At 31.4% G+C, this 21,623-nt stretch overlaps 1 protein-coding gene across 1 annotated transcript; it reads right to left on the bottom strand.

Annotated features, from left to right (window-relative positions):
* Positions 1-692: 692 nt before the first annotated feature.
* On the bottom strand, positions 693-21,469 carry LOC143068693 (PCI domain-containing protein 2-like). Its single transcript, XM_076242936.1, has 15 exons — positions 21,352-21,469; positions 20,084-20,125; positions 18,534-18,655; positions 18,099-18,164; positions 17,256-17,352; positions 16,204-16,307; positions 15,549-15,624; positions 14,832-14,926; positions 14,367-14,413; positions 13,331-13,431; positions 11,475-11,548; positions 8,754-8,879; positions 3,139-3,205; positions 1,856-1,912; positions 693-1,090 (listed from the first exon to the last, which is right to left on the bottom strand). Exons 1-15 carry the CDS (start codon positions 21,385-21,387, stop codon positions 1,007-1,009), a joined length of 1,194 nt encoding a protein of 397 aa, XP_076099051.1. The 5' UTR covers positions 21,388-21,469; the 3' UTR covers positions 693-1,006.
* Positions 21,470-21,623: the final 154 nt, after the last annotated feature.

The raw sequence follows: 21,623 nt of genomic DNA, 5'->3' as shown, positions 1-21,623 counted from the left end.
AACACTAGCTGGTATATCTACCAATACCAATGGTGTTGGTCAAGATATCTCTCTAAAACAACTGGGCAATGGTGTTTGTTAATATTTTCTAGTGATCTTCTTTTGCAGTGCATTAAATCATCTGTAGCAGAATGTCCAGCGAGAAATATTTTCAATATGTTCAGGATGATCTAATCTAACAAGCTGATTATAAATTCATAGAAAAGAGAATGGAAATAGGTAACGTGTTAATCAATCTAACCAAAGAGCAAAAAACAGCTCAAGGCCACCCATGGGTCTCTATGCAGCAAGAAAACCAAGTACCTTTGCTGCTTCTTTGTCAATCATTCAGCATCTAAGATTTACAGCAGAAAAAAGGTTAGAAATTGACCTGATTGTATATACAGAAATTATTGCAATGTTTATGATATTGTGAAAAACAGGACAGGGTTATAATCACAGTAATTTAAACTCGCATTTTGAAATTTTTTATATGAATTAAACAGGCTTTTTCTCAATATCAAATTCCACTTTAGTCCAAAATGACAAAAATCACAGTAATAAATGCACACAATAGTTGCTGTGTTTAGTCATGTGTTTCTCATAAAGTACCCCCCCCCCCCAAAAAAAAAAAAAAAAAGACACGGATAAGTAGCTGATTTAATTCCAGCTTATAGAAGGTAACTTGGCAACTGAAATATACTAAGCTGGTGTATTTACTACAATAAATGTATTGGATATACATGTATATAAAAGAACAAAGAGTACAAAATTCTACATCTTTTACACGTACTCTTACAGTCTGTAACATTTGCTCAATACCACACAATTTGTAAAGATGTGCAATTCAGAATATTTCAACTGTATCTCTATCAAGAAATACTTTTACTGACTTCAGAAATGTAACATTTCAGCTGCCTAAGTTTTTTGTCACACTTGTGACATGACATGTGTGTCACATGGACATTTGTGACGACATATATGACACATGAATTTATAGTATCTCTACTGTGCTCTAAATTGTCATTCATGATGAAAGCACAGGGAATGCATTCTGTTTACTGACCACTACTTTCTGATGCTGGTGAGATATGTAACCTTTGATCTTGTTCTGAAATATATTATTAAAGAATAAGTACAAATGAAATTTGAATTTTGAATAAATACATAAAGACATATGACTACTCGACAATATTTCAATGGCCAGTACATTGTCCCGTTCATTCACAGAAACTAATGTTATAGATGTGTTAACATATTTATATAAAATTTCTTCTCCTCTATTCTATCCCATTAGTGTAACTGTGGATTCATTTATCATTGATACCTATTTTGTGGAACAAAGACTGATTGCTCTTTGTGGATATTTGAATTCATGGTATCTCCAGAGTATGTATACAAGGTTATAAAAAATTTGTACTTCATTGAACATGAAATCCATGCAATTGATATCCCACTAATGATTAGGATTCCACTGTATTGTTGACATCACACGTAATAAAGGTTACCCCTTGTCATTTCAAAGTCTTTTATCCCCAAATTTCTGTTATATCAAGGTATATTGCCTGTTCCAATCGATAGATTTGCATTATATTTACCACTGATATTTCAAAATTCCTGTTCCATTGAATTATTTTTGTCAGTCTGATAAACTTTTAGACAATGAGTCTCAAATATATCTGAGAAAACAAGGACGAAAATGTATACAACAAATGAAAATGGACCAAAAACATGAACAAAGCTGATCTTTAACTGACAAAAAAATTTGAGCAACAGTGATCTACGCCACAGTCACTCTTTAAAATTCTAAACAAGTATCTATTTCAGTGATAAAACAAAGAAAAAATATATGAGCTGCCTTTTTTGATATACTGACCTCATATATCAAGTTTGCAATTATGCATGCTGTTTCATCATTGTCTATATCATCTACCTAGAATACAAAAAATATTTTTCAGCCACTTAAAACATGCCATTATAAATGATTGATATATTTCAACTTATAGTTTATGCATAAATGTTGTATAACAGAATAAATGTGATGTTTCTTCCCATTTGGGGGTTTAAAAAATAGTTGCAGACTGTTGTTTTCAAATCTGCATTTTATTCAATAATAACTACAATAAGATGATCTTTGGATAACAACCAAGTCTTGAAAGTCATTTTAAAGCAATTAGAATGCATTTCATTCAAAGCATACACATACTTATAATACAAAGTATAAAAAATCAGCAAGTAACTCAAAGTTAAGCATCTGTCTTAATATGAAGTCATGGTGGTTTTCAAGTACCAGTAACGTGTGACAATTTGTTGGACCAATGAACAGATGGACAAACAGACAAGGTGATAGCAATATAACAACAAATTTTACACTGCCAAAAAATAACATAATTTACGAAAATCAGATTTTTTTTTAGTTGAGTAATGATAATGATGGTGTGGTTGTAATGTACATTATATATATATATCATAATCAGGTTGAGTTAGGTGATTTATTATAACTTGGAGCATATTTTTTTAAGTTTCCCATACCAGTCAGTAGAATTGCTTTGTAACAATGAAGCTCATTGAAAAGTTAACAAAAAAGGGTTATAATCTCTGTTTATACAAATAATAATATTTGGTTTATATAAATATAGATATTATCAATGTTTTGTTGCCTTCCAACAAACTTGTAGCCATACAAGATTATAAAGCTGGAAATGTTGGTATACTCAAGCAATATATAGTTTCTATTAACTTCTCAGCATTGCTCTGCACTACAATTTATCCGTATTTATACCAGTATATTTCCCAACAAGCAACGTAAGTTGTATTGAACTCCTTTTTTTTTAGTAAGTAAACAAGAATGTGTCCTCAGTACACGAATGCCCCACTCGCACTATCATTTTCTATGTTCAGTGGACCGTGAAATTGGGGTAAAATCTCTAATTTGGCATTAAAATTAGAAAGATCATATCATAGGGAACATGTGTACCAAGTTTGAAGTCGATTGGACTTCAACTTCATCAAAAACTACCTCGACCAAAAACTTTAACCTGAAGCGGGACAGACGGACGAACGAACGAACGGACGGACGAACGAACAAACGAACGGACGCACAGACCAGAAAACATAATGCCCCTCTACTATCGTAGGTGGGGCATAAAAACAACTTACCTGCATCATTCTCAAAGCTGCTGTAAAGGACTCTATTGGTAATAGATGTGTCTTTAATATTAAATATCTGTAAATAGAATTGAATTTGCTATACAAAGTATAAAATCAATTGAACATAGGGGAAAGACATTTATTTTTACATTTAAATTTAAAAAAAAAATCATTATTAAATCAATTGCCTATAAAATATCATGTGCTATGCCTGTTTTCCATTTCCATTTACACATATTACAAGGGAGCAAGTCAGTCAAATAGTCAATAGAGAGATTGGATTTTTAATAAAAGGCAGACAACTCTTGAAATGAGCCTTTTATAAGAGAGACTACAGATATCCCACTTTTAAAGGCTGTTGTAAAGAGGGCAGCAAGGTGCCTGATCCTCCTCTTTTGTGAAAAAAATGTTTATTATATAGGGATTCACTGAGGCATGACTGAAGGTAGCCCAAATTTAGGCAGTTAGTGCCCCTCCCCTCCCTTATGAATATTTTCTGGATCCACCACTAAAGAATCACTGAACTCACAGCAGAAACAATGACAAGTAACCTACAAATTTGGGTACAGAGGGGGGTAAAAGCAGGGGTTGACTCCACCCCCCTTCCCCCACACACACACAAACACACACATTCATATATTGATTTGTTCCCACCAACAGATATCTATTTTATGGGAAAATTGTAACTTTAATATCTATTTATTTCTTTGCTATCAGACATACAATCTCACACATGTATACAATTTATGATATCGTATTTAGATGTTTAAAACTACATTGGATAATTTATATTATAAGATAAATAGATCAGTACACAGTTTTAAAGACATCTTAATGTAAAATGAAGGATAACTCTGTTTGACATATACATTTCTAACTATTGTTATGTTATCTACATAAAATTGCACCTCATTGATATATTTGACATTCTAAAAAGTTACCATAAGCAGTGGTACATCTGTGTATAATTTCCTATAAGGAGTAACCCCTCCCCCTCACAATAACATACAAGTTAAAAATTAAGATAGATGGGAATGCAAAAATAATTCTAATTGGATAATCTCCTATGAAAAAGACGATGTAATATGAATTTTATCAATTTCCACATTGAAGCATCCTTATATTTGTTTTACATATTTCCTGTACAATGTATTATCTTAAATCTGATAGCACACCAAGACAAGACCAGAATAAGAAAACGTAGATCTGCAACAATTTTAGAGCACACTAAGTCAGTATGACTGGAATAGACAAACTTAGATGTTTATCACCTACAGAACACCACCATAATAAGACCAAAATCAGACAGCTTAGATGTCCACCACTGATAGAACACTAAGAGTAAGAAGATAAGACAAGAATCAGACAAACTAAGATGTCCACCACTGATAAAACACTAAGAGTAAGAAGATAAGACAAGAATCAGACAAACTAAGATGTCCACCACTGATAGAACACTAAGAGTAAGAAGAGAAGACAAGAATCAGACAAACTAAGATGTCCCCCACTGATAGAACACTAAGAGTAAGAAGAGAAGACAAGAATCAGACAAACTGAGATGTCCACCACTGATAGAACACTAAGAGTAAGAAGATAAGACAAGAATCAGACAAACTGAGATGTCCACCACTGATAGAACACTAAGAGTAAGAAGATAAGACAAGAATCAGACAAACTAAGATGTCCACCACTGATAAAACACTAAGAGTAAGAAGATAAGACAAGAATCAGACAAACTAAGATGTCCACCACTGATAGAACACTAAGAGTAAGAAGAGAAGACAAGAATCAGACAAACTAAGATGTCCCCCACTGATAGAACACTAAGAGTAAGAAGAGAAGACAAGAATCAGACAAACTAAGATGTCCACCACTGATAGAACACTAAGAGTAAGAAGATAAGACAAGAATCAGACAAACTGAGATGTCCACCCCTGATAGAACACTAAGAGTAAGAAGAGAAGACAAGAATCAGACAAACTAAGATGTCCACCACTGATAGAACACTAAGAGTAAGAAGATAAGACAAGAATCAGACAAACTAAGATGTCCACCACTGATAGAACACTAAGAGTAAGAAGATAAGACAAGAATCAGAAAAACTAAGATGTCCACCACTGATAGAACACTAAGAGTAAGAAGAGAAGACAAGAATCAGACAAACTAAGATGTCCACCACTGATAGAACACTAAGAGTAAAAAGAGAAGACAAGAATCAGAAAAACTAAGATGTCCACCACTGATAGAACACTAGGAGTAAGAAGATAAGACAAGAATCAGACAAACTAAGATGTCCACCACTGATAGAACACTAAGAGTAAGACGATAAGACAAGAATCAGACAAACTAAGATGTCCACCACTGATAGAACACTAAGAGTAAGAAGATAAGACAAGAATCAGAAAAACTAAGATGTCCACTACTGATAGAACACTAAGAGTAAGAAGAGAAGACAAGAATCAGACAAACTAAGATGTCCCCCACTGATAGAACACTAACAGTAAAAAGATAAGACAAGAATCAGACAAACTAAGATGTCCACCACTGATAGAACACTAAGAGTAAGAAGATAAGACAAGAATCAGACAAACTAAGATGTCCACCACTGATAGAACACTAAGAGTAAGAAGATAAGACAAGAATCAGACAAACTAAGATGTCCACCACTGATTGAACACTAAGAGTAAGAAGATAAGACAAGAATCAGACAAACTAAGATGTCCCCCACTGATAGAACACTAAGAGTAAGAAGAGAAGACAAGAATCAGACAAACTAAGATGTCCACCACTGATAGAACACTAAGAGTAAGAAGATAAGACAAGAATCAGACAAACTGAGATGTCCACCACTGATAGAACACTAAGAGTAAGAAGATAAGACAAGAATCAGACAAACTAAGATGTCCACCACTGATAGAACACTAAGAGTAAGAAGATAAGACAAGAATCAGACAAACTAAGATGTCCCCCACTGATAGAACACTAAGAGTAAGAAGAGAAGACAAGAATCAGACAAACTAAGATGTCCACCCCTGATAGAACACTAAGAGTAAGAAGATAAGACAAGAATCAGACAAACTAAGATGTCCACCACTGATAGAACACTTAGAGTAAGAAGATAAGACAAGAATCAGACAAACTAAGATGTCCACCACTGATAGAACACTAAGAGTAAGAAGATAAGACAAGAATCAGACGAACTTAAAGCTACATCTTCACAACCAATAAACATCAAGACAGTTAGACTGGAATAAACCCAACTTAGATGATCAGCTTTATAAAGCACCAAGCCAATAAGACTGAAATTAGACAAACTTAGATGATCACCATCTAGAGCAACCAAAGCAAGTTGTTCCTATAAGTTTGGAACCAGGAGTTATATTAATATATTAACCTTGATGTTACGTTCATAATAATCATATTTCTTGAAATTCAGATTTTTATGACCATTTTTTATTGCCATTTTTAAACAAAGGAAAAGATCAGAGATTTCAATTACTGTGGTTTCAAGAAGTGCAGTAATAAAATTAGGGTATCAAAACTGATGGTCAAGTCCTTCATAATTGAATGTACAGTTATTCTTGTAAACAAACATACTCAATCTTATATTTACATGTAAAATTTACATGTCACAAAAATCCAAACTATATGCACCTTTTGACTATTAATGAGGTTTCAAGAATGAAGATGATTTTCTAACGAAAACAATTTAATTATAATCATAAGTTTCAAAATTTGAACAATATTACAAATTTCATTAAAACACATTGTTTTTATAAAATGTTTAAATGTGATAACACATCATCCACAATATTTAGTAAAAATAAATAACTCAGCAAATGAAAATTTTTCACCTAAACCATAAAAATATTAAATTGAGTCTTTTTAGTAAAAGGGAGATAACTTTTTAATAGTAATCTCCCACACAAATAGACATGCAAAAATTACAATTGATATAGAAAAATTATCAGTAAAAACTTAATATTAACCTATATTACAAGTGCAATCACATGCTGTTCTGACATGACAAAAGATTACTAACTTATAATTATTGGTTCTTGAATATCCAAATGGACAACATATGAACAATTTTGCAACAAAACTCTTTGTCTTTGATGTTTTTTCTCATTCAAAACAAAAGACCAAATGAGAAATATGACAGAATTTCTATAATTTAAAAAAACATGCACACAAAAACGTTGCGGGAGATTTTCAAAAAAGTACTTCAGATACTTTGTTTTCTTATAGAGATTTCAATGTATGAGGAAAGGAAGGCCCTTTACCATTAGGCGTCAAACACTCATTTCCGGATACTGTTAGTCAGGGTTGGCAAAGTATTACCCGCCTGGGAATTCCCAGGTGCCAGGTTTTTCCCGGGCTGGGCAATACTCCCAGAAATGGGAATACTGGGCAATATGATTTTTTAAGCTTATTTTAACACAAAATAATAAAGTCTTGGTGTAGTTTCATAGTATTACAGCTAAATCTATACTTTTTATACAGATAACCATGCATTGACAGTCATTTCTAAAAGAAACAGAATACAAGATTTACACATCTAAGGAAATTTTGTTAATTACCAAGCATTGTTTTAATAATCCATGCTTTGAAAAAAGATATTTATTGCAATGTTTAAGTGATTTGTTAATTTCAAATGTTATACATTCATATTGCTAAATAAACACCCTAAGGGGTCATGCCATTAACCCTTACAGAATTGAAAGGGCTGATTATTGTTACATAAACAAATCTGCATTCTAATCTTAATAATTACTTACTAATTAGTGACAGTACATATGTATACATTATTTAAATGTAATTTTTCTTACATGTAATTGTTAATTCTTAATAGAAATTATATTTATTTAAAAAAAAATTTGCTTTATATTTACAGTTTTACCAATCCAGACAAACAAAGTTATATATATATATCATAAATTCAATGGTGTTTGATCACTGAATCCTACATGTATATAAAATTCAGACCAGTATTTTATATTACCCAGTATTGCCCAGTATTACTAACTAAAACCCACTAAAACCCAGTAAAACCCAGGTTTTCCCAGTATTTCCCACTGGGCTGGGCAATACTCATAAAACCCGGGTTTTTGCCAACCCTGCTAACCAATTTGACACTAACACTGTTAGTGTCAAATTGGTTAAAATTTTACTGTGATTCATCAAACCATCCTAATCGTTATTATTCAGAGTCGTAAATAGTTATCGTATTCTTCATTTTTGGAGAAAAAAATACCATGATTCGTCAAAACCAGTTGATTTTTTTATAGTCTAAAAGAAAGTAAAATTGAAAATGGAAATGGGGAATGTGTCAAAGAGACAACAACCCTACCATAGAAAACAACAGCAGAAGGTCACCAACAGGTCTTCAATGTAGCGAGAAATTCCAGCACCCTGAGGCGTCCTTCAGCTGGCCCCTAAACAAATATATACTAGTTTGGTGATAATGAACGCCATACTAATTTCCAAATTGTACACAAGAAACAAAAATTAAAATAATACAAGTGTACATTTTACATAAAAAATTACCGTGTATGTCATTAGACAAGAATTTTTACCGTTATGTGTCATAAAGGTCCCCCAATACGACCCACATGTATACTTACACTTTTTTAAATAAATTTCTGTAGGTGATTATCTTTAGCTTCTCCAAGATAAGATATATACCACACTTAATGAAAAAGGTTTCATTTCTTTGAAGAGCTTCATTTAACTTCAACAGGTTACCAGTGCTGTAATATAATAAAACTGTAAATTCAGAAATTATTGCAAGGTCTTTACTAATCCCAACAATGTGAATAGGTGAGTATTGCATTAATAAAACGTCAGATATATGTCTGGATGAAGATTTTCCAAAAATTACAATAATTATATCACATTTTGTCCTGTCTTTCAAAATCTAAATAATACAAGGACAAAATAATTTCTGAGCTTAGTTATTGAAATTAAGATTCATGTAATCCAAGCTTAGTTTATGGCACTGCTGTTTGTTTACCTGTCTGATAGACTTCATTAATTGCTCAATTGATAAGAGTTCCTTATGAATAGAAAAAAAGAAGAAAATATGAGTACAACCAAAGTGGACAGTACAGCAGTAACTTAACAACAACAAGAGGCTGTCACAACGACAGCAAACCAGATTTATTACTAATTAGCTAATACTAACAATGACCACTGCCCTTTTCTCGATCTTGATATCTATATCAGTAATGGAAAGCTGAATACTAAAATTTATGATAAAAGGGATGATTTTTCATTTCCTATCGTTAATTATCCGTTTTTAGATGGTGACGTTCCCTTGTCACCATCTTACGGTGTTTATACATCTCAACTTGTACGATTCGCTCGTGTATGTAACAATGTTTTAGATTTTAACGAGAGAAATTTATGTATTACTGAAAAATTATTACACCAGGGTTTTCGATATCACAAACTAGTCAAAACATTTACTAAATTTTATCATCGGTATAAAGACATCATTCGTAAATATAGCTCAACATGCAGACTTCTAATAGGTTCAGGTATTTCACATCCAATTTTTTATGGAAATATTCTTTATAAAGCACAAAGGTGTCAGTATTCACCTCAGAAACTTACAAAACCTTTGAATAGACTTATTAAGAAGGGATATAATTACGATACTGTTGTCAAGTCATTAAAGATTGCATATTTTTGCGTTAATATTGACTCACTGATAAGGTCTTTGCATCGGAACTAAACACATTTATTCTAAAAACAGTTGTTGGCATGACACAGGTTATGTTCTTCTCATATATGTTATGATACTAAACCCCTAACGGGAAGGATTGTGCCTGATGTTCATATGATGAAATCATAATCTTTCAGTCAGTTTAATTGAAGTCTGGAGCTGGCATGTCAGTTAACTGCTAGTAGTCTGTTGTTATTTATGTATTATTGTCATTTTGTTTATTTTCTTTGGTTACATCTTCTGACATCAGACTCGGACTTCTTTTAATGTGCGTATTGTTATGCATTTACTTTTCTACATTGGTTAGAGGTATAGGGGGAGGGTTGAGATCTCACAAACATGTTTAACCCCGCCGCATTTTTGCGCCTGTCCCAAGTCAGGAGCCTCTGGCCTTTGTTAGTCTTGTATTATTTTAATTTTAGTTTCTTGTGTACAATTTGGAAATTAGTATGGCGTTTATTATCACAAAACTAGTATATATTTGTTTAGGGGCCAGCTGAAGGACGCCTCCGGGTGTGGGAATTTCTCGCTGCATTGAAGACCTGTTGGTGACCCTCTGCTGTTGTTTTTTTATTTGGTCGGGTTGTTGTCTCTTTGACACATTCCCCATTTCCATTCTCAATTTTATTATTAACATTTATTTGTGTCCTGCCAATATCACAAGAACCATAACTGATGAACGGTGAAAGTGAAAATCGTCAATATCAAATTTGACATCCATTTTGTCATCAGTATCAACATATTAAAATTTGAAAAGCTTAGGTTGAATGGTTCATGAGTAAATGCAACAACATGAATGGAAACGCCATTTTTCGATCTTTCAAGAACCATAACTCCTGAACGGTATAAGTCAAAATCGTCATTATTGAACTTGACCTCCATTTTGTCATCAGTAACAACATATTAAAATTTGGGAAGCTTTGGTTGAACAGTTCATGCGTAAATGAACGGACACGACTGGAAATGCCATTTTTCAATTTTTCAAGAACCATATTACTCCTAAACGGTAAAAGTCAACAACGTCATTATTGAACTTGACCTTCATTTTGTTGTCAGTAACAACATATTAAAATTTTAAAAGCTTTGGTTGAACGGTTCATGAGTAAATGCACAGACAACATTTGGTTGGCGCCTGCCCGACCACCCGCCGTACATCCCCAAATCAAAAACCGACATTTTTGTCACAAAAATCCGGTTAAAAATTAAATCATCATTGTCTCTTTTTGTTTTGTCCTTAACTTATGTTTGACTATGCGGTAAGGAGGGGCATTGCTCCATGTAGACGGCCATACAGCAATCAAAAGTTGTTAACTTCTATGTCATTTGGTCTCTGGTGGTTAGACCTCTCATTGGAAATCATACCTTATTTTCTTTTTCTTATAATGTGTTGTGCTTACTCCTTCAGATTTTCCACATTTTGATTTTTTCTTATAATTGAAATACTTTTCTAGTGTCAAGATAGTAGTACATGTATACAAATCAAGCTTCCTTACCCGTCTTATCCTCACACAAAATATTTATATTTCAAGATATTCATCTTATTTGTTTTTAAAAGCACTGCAAATTCAAACTACTTTATTATTTTTTTAAAAGCAGTCATTTTTGGGAAAGTTCTTACCTGACACTTCTAGCAACGTCAGCAAACTGCATTAAATCATATTTCTGTAACACTTGAGGTTTTGGCATTTTACCCTGAAACACATAATGAATTTTTGAAAAGTTATAGACACATTACATTAACATTATGAAAGGGAGAGATATGACATAGCCATTATCTTGCTCCTAAAATCAAATACAATGTCCATGGACACAGATGATACCCACACTTGCATATAACATTGTAAAGGGATCTTACTAAAGAATGGTAAAAGTGACCTACTCAATTTTAAATTTGATTTTTGAATAAGTTTCGTAACATTTGGTTGAGGCAAACTTAGAGATCGGTAACCATTTTAGAAATGTACATAGGTACGTACAGACAAGAGTAGCACTAAATGCTTCAATCACCTAGCAGCTTGGGTATAAAAATAGTGAAGTTTTACAGTCCTATCAGGGTTCTCACCAATCGAGACCATGAGTCCTGAACTCATAAAAATTTGTCTGAACTTTCATTTTCCAAACTGGTGAGCCCAAAGATGCACGAAGATTGTATCATGGTGTATCAAATGAGCACAAACATCATCCTTTTTAACAAAAGTTTCAAAATAATCTAAACTTGATGTTATTTCCATGCTATATTTGATCATTGAGACTGAAATCATCAACTGATTGATTATATAGCGATAATATTTTATCTTCTTGCTGTTAGATGCACCCTGGCCCAAAACAGGATAGTCAATTGGGATGTTACTTTGAAAGAGAAATTGACATGTTTGACAAAAAAATAGGCAGCAACCTTTTCTTTAATGAATTCATAACAGTGAATAAAACATGATTTTAATTCATTGATCTGACATTGTTTTAACAGTAACTATTTTTAAAAGATATAATAAAATGCTTCACTGAGCGTTCATAGTGTGTTAATTTACGTTTTTTGATTGAGTTAAGCCTGCCAATTGATATTTTATCGTGTGTTTTTCTATGTTGTGATGTTATGCTTTTGTTTCAGAAAAGGTTTGGTACCATTAAAACGTTTAATCCCGCTGCATATGTTTGCACCTGTCCTAAGTCAGGAATCTGATGTACAGTAGTTGGCGTTTGTTTATGTAATATATGTTTCTCATTTCTCGTTCTTTATATAGATTAGACCGTTGGTTTTCCCTTTTGAATGGTTTTACACTAGTAATTTTGGGGCCCTTTATAGCTTGTTGTTCGGTGTGAGCCAAGGCTTTGTGTTTTAGGCCGTACATTGACCTATACTGGTTTACTTTTATAAATTGTTATTTGGATGGAGAGTTGTCTCATTGGCACTCGCACCACATTCTCCTATATCTACTTACACACAAGTTCAGAAACTACAAAAATGCCTGTTTTTGGTCCCTTTTGGGCCCTTAATTTCTAAACTGTTCACACGATAGACCCCAAAATGAATCCAAACCTTTTACTTGTGGTATTGAACATTGTGGTTCAATTTCAGAGCAATTGAAATACTAATTCACAAGTTATTATCCTGAAAGTAGAAAAATGGTTGTTTTGTGGCCCTTTTGGGCCCCTAATTCCTAAACCAGCGGGACCATCATTCCCAACTTTCCTTTTGTGGTATTGAACCTTCTAATTATATTTCAAAGAGATCCATTAAGTAAACTAAAGTCATTGTTCGGAAACTAAATACGTCTTCAGACGACGACACAGACGACAACGACATAATGATAGCATTATACGATGCATAAAAAATTTTTGCAGACGTAGAAAAACTAATAAAATGTGAATTATAGCCAGTTTCAAAGAATGCTCCCTTAACTTACAAAAAAAAAAATATACTACATGTATTTTGATAATAAATTTATTCTTTAAGTCCTATTTCTTTATTCTTACCAACAACATCTTAACAGGTAATAAGTAAATTAAACTCATTCTTTTATTCTTCATACTTCTTTTATGACATCTTTCAAAGGCAAAGGTTAAATATTCTTCAGCTGTATTAAAGTAAAAACATTTACATTAAATTTAAATATTCAGAATAAAAAGTTACTAAATAGCACCTTATATGTAGGTTGTACTACACATATTTAAGCTTGAAGATGATTTTACAGACTTTTCATTTCTGCTGCTTTAGTTCCTATACTGTCAATGTCAGCAAAATACCTTGATTGTGTAGGTAAAGGTAATATCTTAGGTTTAGCTTGCTTGGTAGCTGAACCATGAAGTCATTATTATGCTAGGTATACTACCCTCCTTTAATAGTAGACAAGTCTGACATATCCTCAATCTACATGCATCTGTCTGAAGGACTACACTTCTCAGAAAAGAGGGTAGTATACCTTACTTAATAATGACTTCACAGTTCAGATAGCAAGCAAGCTAACCAAAGATATTACCTTAGCGTACACACTCAATGCATTTTGTTGTAACATGAATATAACAAAATTGTTGTTAGTTCAATATCATATAAACATATAACAAAGACATTTTTCAAGTAAAGTCACTGTAGATTGTGTGCATTGTTTTGAACTTCAGAACTGTTAAATGGGAGCTTTTAAAGGGATTAAGTCTCTTACAAATATTTTGAGCTTAGAATAAATCTATGCTCTAATTTGTGATTCTTTATCAAAAATGAGGTCAATGCAATATATATAATGGCATGAAATTCTTTTGATTTGCATGGTTAGGAATCCTTTACTAACAGTGGTAACTCAGTCATGTAATTATTTAAGTTGCACCCTATATTTGATAGACTCTATTTGCCTGCTTCCTTAACTTATCTAAATATATTCATAGAATTCTGCATGTGTACAAAAAAATCAACAAAGGAAAATCTTCAAAACAAATGATCAAATTGATAATGGATATCGCATTTTTCTTTGAGTTGATTGATGGTCAAACTTTGTAATGTTTATTCTTTAATACAAACCTGCTTTGTAGTCGCTGTCAAACATTGCCTTCCTTCCAACATAATATCTGAAATGAACAATTTTATCAATTGCAATGTAGTATTAAGTGTGAAAACAGACTTATAAGTCATTTGATAGTACATCTGTAAAAATTTGAAGTTTTTCATCTCAAGGACTATGTTTATAATTGATACATGTGATATGAAAAGAAATGTAACATGATTTCTTAATTCTCCATATCAAAGATGCCTTTAAACGCTCCAAAACATTTTTCTATAACATGTCAAAGATTAAATGTATGATACTTCGTGTGAAGAACAGCACAAAGTTTCTAACCATACCTGATTTTAACTATTCATCATTTACTATTAACTAAATAAATCTTATTTAACATTAGACCAATTTCAAAGCTTTTTTCCAGCCCAAACCTTATCTGTTTGACTGTACCATCTTCACAATTTATATCAATCTTAAATCTTACTTACTTAAATGTAACTTGTTGAGACAGAGAGAATCTGTTTTTCATCGGTAAACTGTCTATAGCTCTAACCAAAGGCTTACACAAGTGTAATTTGTTTATCTGCAAAAACAGTTATATATGTATACAAACTATAGATTTTATATATTTGTTAAATAAATAATCTTATATTTTATTTCATCAAATACACAGATAGTGAAGGACATATACTGCAACTGACAGATATGTTTATGCGTTTATACATTTGTTGACTTGTGGTTTACCAAATTGTATAAAAATTCCATTTAAAAAAAAAATGCAGATAGTGTGACGATTTTCATTTTGAATCATTTTTCTTGCCCTTGTTGCTTAAGAAAAATTACAATAACATCATAAAATCCAGTATTATGGGTTTACTATAATGGTTTTCTCCTGTGGTATTATTTTAATTATTTCATACAAAGCATTTTGTTAAGATTTGGAGTTCAAACAGACTACTGTGGATTCATTGTTATTCGTAGGATACCAATTATCATGGATTTCATGGGTACAGGTATAACACAAAATTAAATGTTCCAAAAATAACAAATGATCTAAAGGCTTTTATGCAGACTTTGGCAAAACCATGAAATTAAATATTCACAAACATGTAAGTTTTCCTTATTCCATGAAAATTGATACCCACAAAAATAAAATGAATCCACAGTATATGACAAATCAAAGCATATTTGTATACTATAGTTACCTTAAAGTATATTTTAAATAACTGGTTAACTAGATTCAACATTCCCCATTTCTTGGAATCTTCCACTGATGCTCGACTATATTGAAAAACATAAACATATAAATTACATAAGAGTTTTAAAATGAGATCTTTATTAGGTATACATGTACATATGCATAGGATTTTCAAAGTCACATTCAGTTAATCAGATAACTTTTTGTCAGAAATTATTTCAATAAAGAACAAAGTTCCAATGTCCCCTGCATCGCACATACTTTTTTCCAAGGGGCACAACTCTTTTAACGCTAAATAATCAGCAATGATTTTGGGAACTATCTAAGAAATTGCTGATATAAATCTATCATGTGACAGCGGAAACCAGACCAGACATTTATGCAGAAATTTCACAAAAAAATAACATATTTGGAATTTTGGATGCAGTTTCTGAAATCATAATAATCTTGCATACATGTATGTTAATTGTTCAACATATGCAATATTGAATGCCTGCAAATTCTGAATTTACAGTATTAAAAATTGATTAATGAGTTCTGAACATGAAAAAATAAACTACTGTTGCCTATTATTTATTCAAACCTATATCATGTTTTTCGAAACTAATCAAACCCAATATCAAAGATGTAAGAATATTCAACAAGTAATACTAGGTACATACTTATCACTGGCACAGACTCTAAAACAGCCCATGATAAGATCTGCAGCCTTCTCTAATCTGTCTCCCATTTTACCCTTTCCTTTGTGTACAGCTTGTATATCTCCCTGAAAACAAGCAAAATCTAATAAACCCCAAAAATATGTCTTAGTAAAGCAATGTACATATAAATTTTTTGATTATTTTGATTGATAAGTTGCTAAAACTACTAACTGTTTAAAATATTATCTGATAGGTTAAATTTAAAACTTATTTTACTCTGTTAATTTACATAGAACAACTATTTTATAATTTAATTCTTTTTGTCGAGACTTGGGGTTTCCCCTGTGTTATAGTTATACTATTTATAAGTTCAAAACTGGTTAGTGAGAGTAGTTGTATAACAAGTGCTTGTTTTGATTACAAATATATATGGGTAATATATGCACATAAAATACTTTGGCGGTCTAAAAGGTGGGGTTCCGTTATATCATATAAAGAAATATTATTGGTGTCATTTCATCGAAAGTGCTCACATTAACTACGACAGTTTGCAGTTTATTTACAGTCACATAAGAATGACTTGTATATGATTATAATACTAAGCTTTATTTCAATCCATTTAAATGTATTTGACGATTGTGTTTGTACTTGTATTGTTATATAAATAAGATTTATAATGTCATTAAACATTGCTTACTATAGAAAAAGAAAAGTTACTGTGAGCAACTAAACCTATATCTAGTTTTGTTTTATTTATTATACCAAGGATTAAGTAAAGAAATGTTTTAAATTTTGACGAGCATGGAGAGGGAAAATTTAATGGTTTTTGATTATTAGTTCAAATTTTGAGAGTATTTTAAAACTAGTTGTAAATTTTGATTTAATGCATTTTTGCTCAGGTTATAAAAAAAACCCAGAAAAAATGGGACTTTCTTAATTAAAAAAAATAGTAAGCTTAAATCAGATACTTTTTAGATAAATTGACATGAAGCAGATTTGTCAAACATAATTTCTTATGTAAACAACTATAATCTAGTTTGCTATAATTATTGTTGTAATTGAATGATACTTACACTGTTGGCAAACAATCTCAGATCTATAAATATATTAAACATTATAGGCAATGACCAGTTTTCATCCTTTTGACTCTGAAATATCTTGTTGAATGCTCTAGTCTAAATTAAGGAATACATAAATATAAAAAATGTATATGTTTTTCAAAAATTATATTTACTTTTTTATTTAGTTTTATTTCCTTTCATCTGATGTTTGGGATCATTATTAATGTAATCACTGGGAAATTTTAACTGTACGATTGTCTAGTGGCGGATTAAGAGGGTTTTTCAGGGGGCCCGGAGAAATATTTGGTTGCTTATATAGGGAATCAATGAAGCATGACTGGAGTGGGCCCCTCTTAGGTAGTTAGTGGGCCCCCTCTTAGGCAGTTAGTGGGCCCCCTCTTATGAAAATTTCTGGATCCGCCACTGTTGTCAAACATTTAAAATATCATATAACAATACACATGTTTTATATTTTTTGGAAGTCAGAAATTTAAAATGTGTCTCTTTTAATAACAGATTCATGTATTCATATAGAAAGCTAAACTCCAGGTGTCACAGGATAGATGTAAAAATTATGAAGTCAATGAAGAATCACAAGATCTAAGGACAATACTAGTAACTTTGTGATTGTTTTCCCCTTTTTTTATATATTTCTAAGAAATAATCCAGTATATTTACAAAGTTTTTGTGAATTAGTACACAATATATATTCAGTATCATATTTTAAACATTCTAAACATTGCAACTCATTTATGCCTATGTTGAAGATCTTTTCTACTGCTGGATGAAAATCAAAAATATTTTTTTAACAAACATGTGACCCTCTTATAACACAACAAATTTAAAGAAGGATACTGTGCAACAACAGATTGGCACCCATATGCTTCAATAAAATCATGATTTGAAACAGCCCAGCAACATCTGCAAAAATAAAATGAAAAATCTATCAAGAACTCTTGTCTTTTTGGTTTTTCTTGTTATGTAAATGACAGTATTTAGATATTCGTACATTGTAGACCATGTCATAAAAATATGTATATAATTATTTTTGAGGCCCTTTCTAGCTTGCTGTTCAGTGTCAGCTAATGCTCTGTGTTGAAGGTACTGTCATGTATAAAAGATCTAACCGTAAATATAAATGCTACATATATACTTCAGGAATTAATTTTCATGGCAAAATCAAAATTTTTATGAGTACCTGTATTGATAAATTATATGTGTGTGTTTGTAACTTTGCTTGTTTTTAATTTGGTTTGTCCTTTATGCTTCATATTTTTTTTCTAGACTAACCTTAAATGAGCAGCAATCATTTCATCAAATGGACTATCAAAAACTCTCTGGACCTGAGATTCTGGATGCTCTACCTGTAGTCGAGGATTTTGAATATGTGGATGTTGGAATGACAGTAATTCCTGGAAAAAATGTCAAACAAAATAAAATAAATTGATTGGATAATGGTTCATTTTGTTCATTGGTTAATTTTTCTTCATTATTTAGCTACAATGTAGATTTTTAAAAACTTCTGATTGATTTTGGAACTTCACCATAAAAACTATGGGTACAGTTCATTAACAAGTTCAATAAACAGCTGTGCCATGAGCGCATGATACGCCCGTTGTTTTATGCAATAATCATAAATTATAAGTTTCTGAGATACGGTGACATGTGAAATGAAAACACACCTTTTTTAACAAAAAACTCATTAACTCTCAAGTAAAATTTTGAATCATCACCAAAAAGTATACAGATCTTAAGATTATTATAACTAAGAAGTGTGTAAAGTTTTAAACAATAATCATATATTGTCTTTGAGATACAGCACGAAATGTGAAAACACATTCTTTTTTAACAAAAAAAACCTCAATAACTCTTAAATAAAATCTTGAATCATCACCAAAAAGGAAACAGATCTTACGATTAATATGACTAAGAAGTGTGTAAAGTTTAAAGCTATAAGCATAAATTGTTTTTGAGAAAGGGCGCGACATGTGAACCCCTCTTTTTTACAAAATACTCAATAACTGAAAAATGAAATTTTGTATCATCACCAAAAAGTATACAGATCTTAAGATTAATATAACTAAGAAGTGTGTAAAGTTTTAAGCAATAATCATAAATTGTTTTTGAGATATGGCGCAACATGTAAAAAAACCCTCCCCCTTTTTTACAAAATACTCAAGAACTCAAATATAAATTTTGAATCATCACCAAAAAGTATACAGATCTTCAGATTAATATAACTGAGTAGTGTGTAAAGTTTTAATCAATTATCATAAATCATTTTTGAGATACGGCGGGACATGGGAAAAAACACACTCCTGTTTTATTTACAAAGTCCCGTAACTCAAAAAGTTTTAATCTAATTTTCATCAAAAAGTATACAGATCATTTGACTGTCATAAGAAATAACAATATCAAGTTTCATGAAATTGGGATAAGTCGTTCTCAAGTTACAGTGGGACATGTTTACGCCGGACAGACGGACGGACGCCAGACATTTGTATACCATAATATGTCCCGTCAAAATTTTTAACAGGCGTATAAAAATTGACTAATTATTGATAACTTTAAATAATTTTTCTTCATGGGCACACATGCAAAAACTAAAATGAAATCGAAAAGAAAAGAGTAATGAAAAACTCTAGCTAATGTGCAAAATAGGAAAAATACTTTTCTCATCTTGTCTAAATTTATTTATCAAAGTCTATTTCACATTAACTTTTTTCTTTTTCAACATGTTACAGTTGTACATGTAAAAAAGGGATATACAAATGTATTCTGTTAAATATTGCTCAGAAATTGTTACAAAAATAGATTTACATCTAACATCAATAACTTACTGCTGTTTTCAACCCATCTCTTTCTTGTAAGGCATCATCTAACTTAAAATAAAGATACTTTGTCATTATCTCTTATATTTAATATTCTAAGGAGGTTACATATGAACTGTTTAACATTAGGCATGTTTGTGTAAAGCCAAAATTCTAAATAAATCTTTTCCAGCAACAAATATTAATGTCATAAATGTGTGGTCAGTAGAAGGCAGTTTTGAGATAATCTATTGATCATTCTAATATGACGTGCTTCTTTCGCTTTGTAAACAACACCGTGATAAAATTCTCGATATATCTATACATTTTTGTACTTAGCGCAGACTCCAAGATGTACACAAATGGCTGTTTAAATATGACTCCCACGTAAATCCACATGTATCGTATAACCTATGTGTAAACGGTTGTGGATTTCGCTGTGTTAACAATTACAATTGAATAAAACCCTACAGAACATTTATTCTGATTCTGATGCATAACAAAAAGAATTTACACATTAGAGAACGGAAAAATGGACAAAAACAAAACAAATTAAAATTCCGCGAAATTTCAGTAATGATTTTTGCGCATTAACGTCATTTCAAAACATGACATCATACGAATGAAAACGTCAAAGCTGAAGGTTTTTCTATTGCGTTTACCTTCTACACTCGGATACAATTGCATTAAAATAAAGTATTGAGGTAGGTGTTGTTTGTTTTCTGTTCTATTGCAATATTCGCACATTTACTGATTTTAGCAAGTCAACATGGCGGCTCCTTGGTTACAACATGTCAACAGTGAATTTGACGGTAGCTTACGATAAAAAATGTAAATTTAAAAATAAATAAAATATTAAATATTAAATAAAAATGTAACTCACAAGTAAAATCACTTACAACAGAACCAAATTCGGAAACGTTACAGGATTTACGTTTCTTTTTTTTTTTTTAACAAATATCTAAGTCACAAAAAAAATAATTCATACAGACTTCTTCCCCATTCACAGGTTATGCCTGCCTCATATTAACAGTCAGCTTACAGTGTCAGTGATCATGGTGATGGTCAAGTAGTTTTTGTTCCATTTTTTAGAAAAAAAATTGTTGTCTTTTTGTTTAAATTGTTTAGCCATGTTTTTTTATGTCTTGGACAACTTTGTCTTTCTTATATATTATATATCATGTATAATTTTTTACTCTTTCTTTTTTGTAAAAATTTTGTTTTCCAGTTTAAATATAAACAAGTGTATTTTAAGCAGCAAAGTGATTTTTTTCATTTCCTATAAAACATAAACTTACTGTTTGAAAATACTGGTTCATTGACCAAGTTGCCATTTTCAATGGCCAATAAATGTTTTCAGGGCTTAAAAATCAATGCAACCCATGTGAAAATTGAAACCGGAAGTTTTGATTTTACAAGGATAGTACTGAACAGATAGTATCCTCATACAGCTTCCCACGTCTTTGCGACCAATTTTGATAGTTGTTTTTGTGATACGGTGTTTTCTTTATGTATTCATTATAAATAATTTAAAACTAGAAAAAGAAAATGAATCACAAATAACATAAAT

This window comes from Mytilus galloprovincialis, chromosome 3 (genome assembly GCF_965363235.1).
Source record: "Mytilus galloprovincialis chromosome 3, xbMytGall1.hap1.1, whole genome shotgun sequence".
NCBI classification, from domain to species: domain Eukaryota; kingdom Metazoa; phylum Mollusca; class Bivalvia; order Mytilida; family Mytilidae; genus Mytilus; species Mytilus galloprovincialis.
This window is presented reverse-complemented; position numbering and strand designations above follow the sequence as displayed.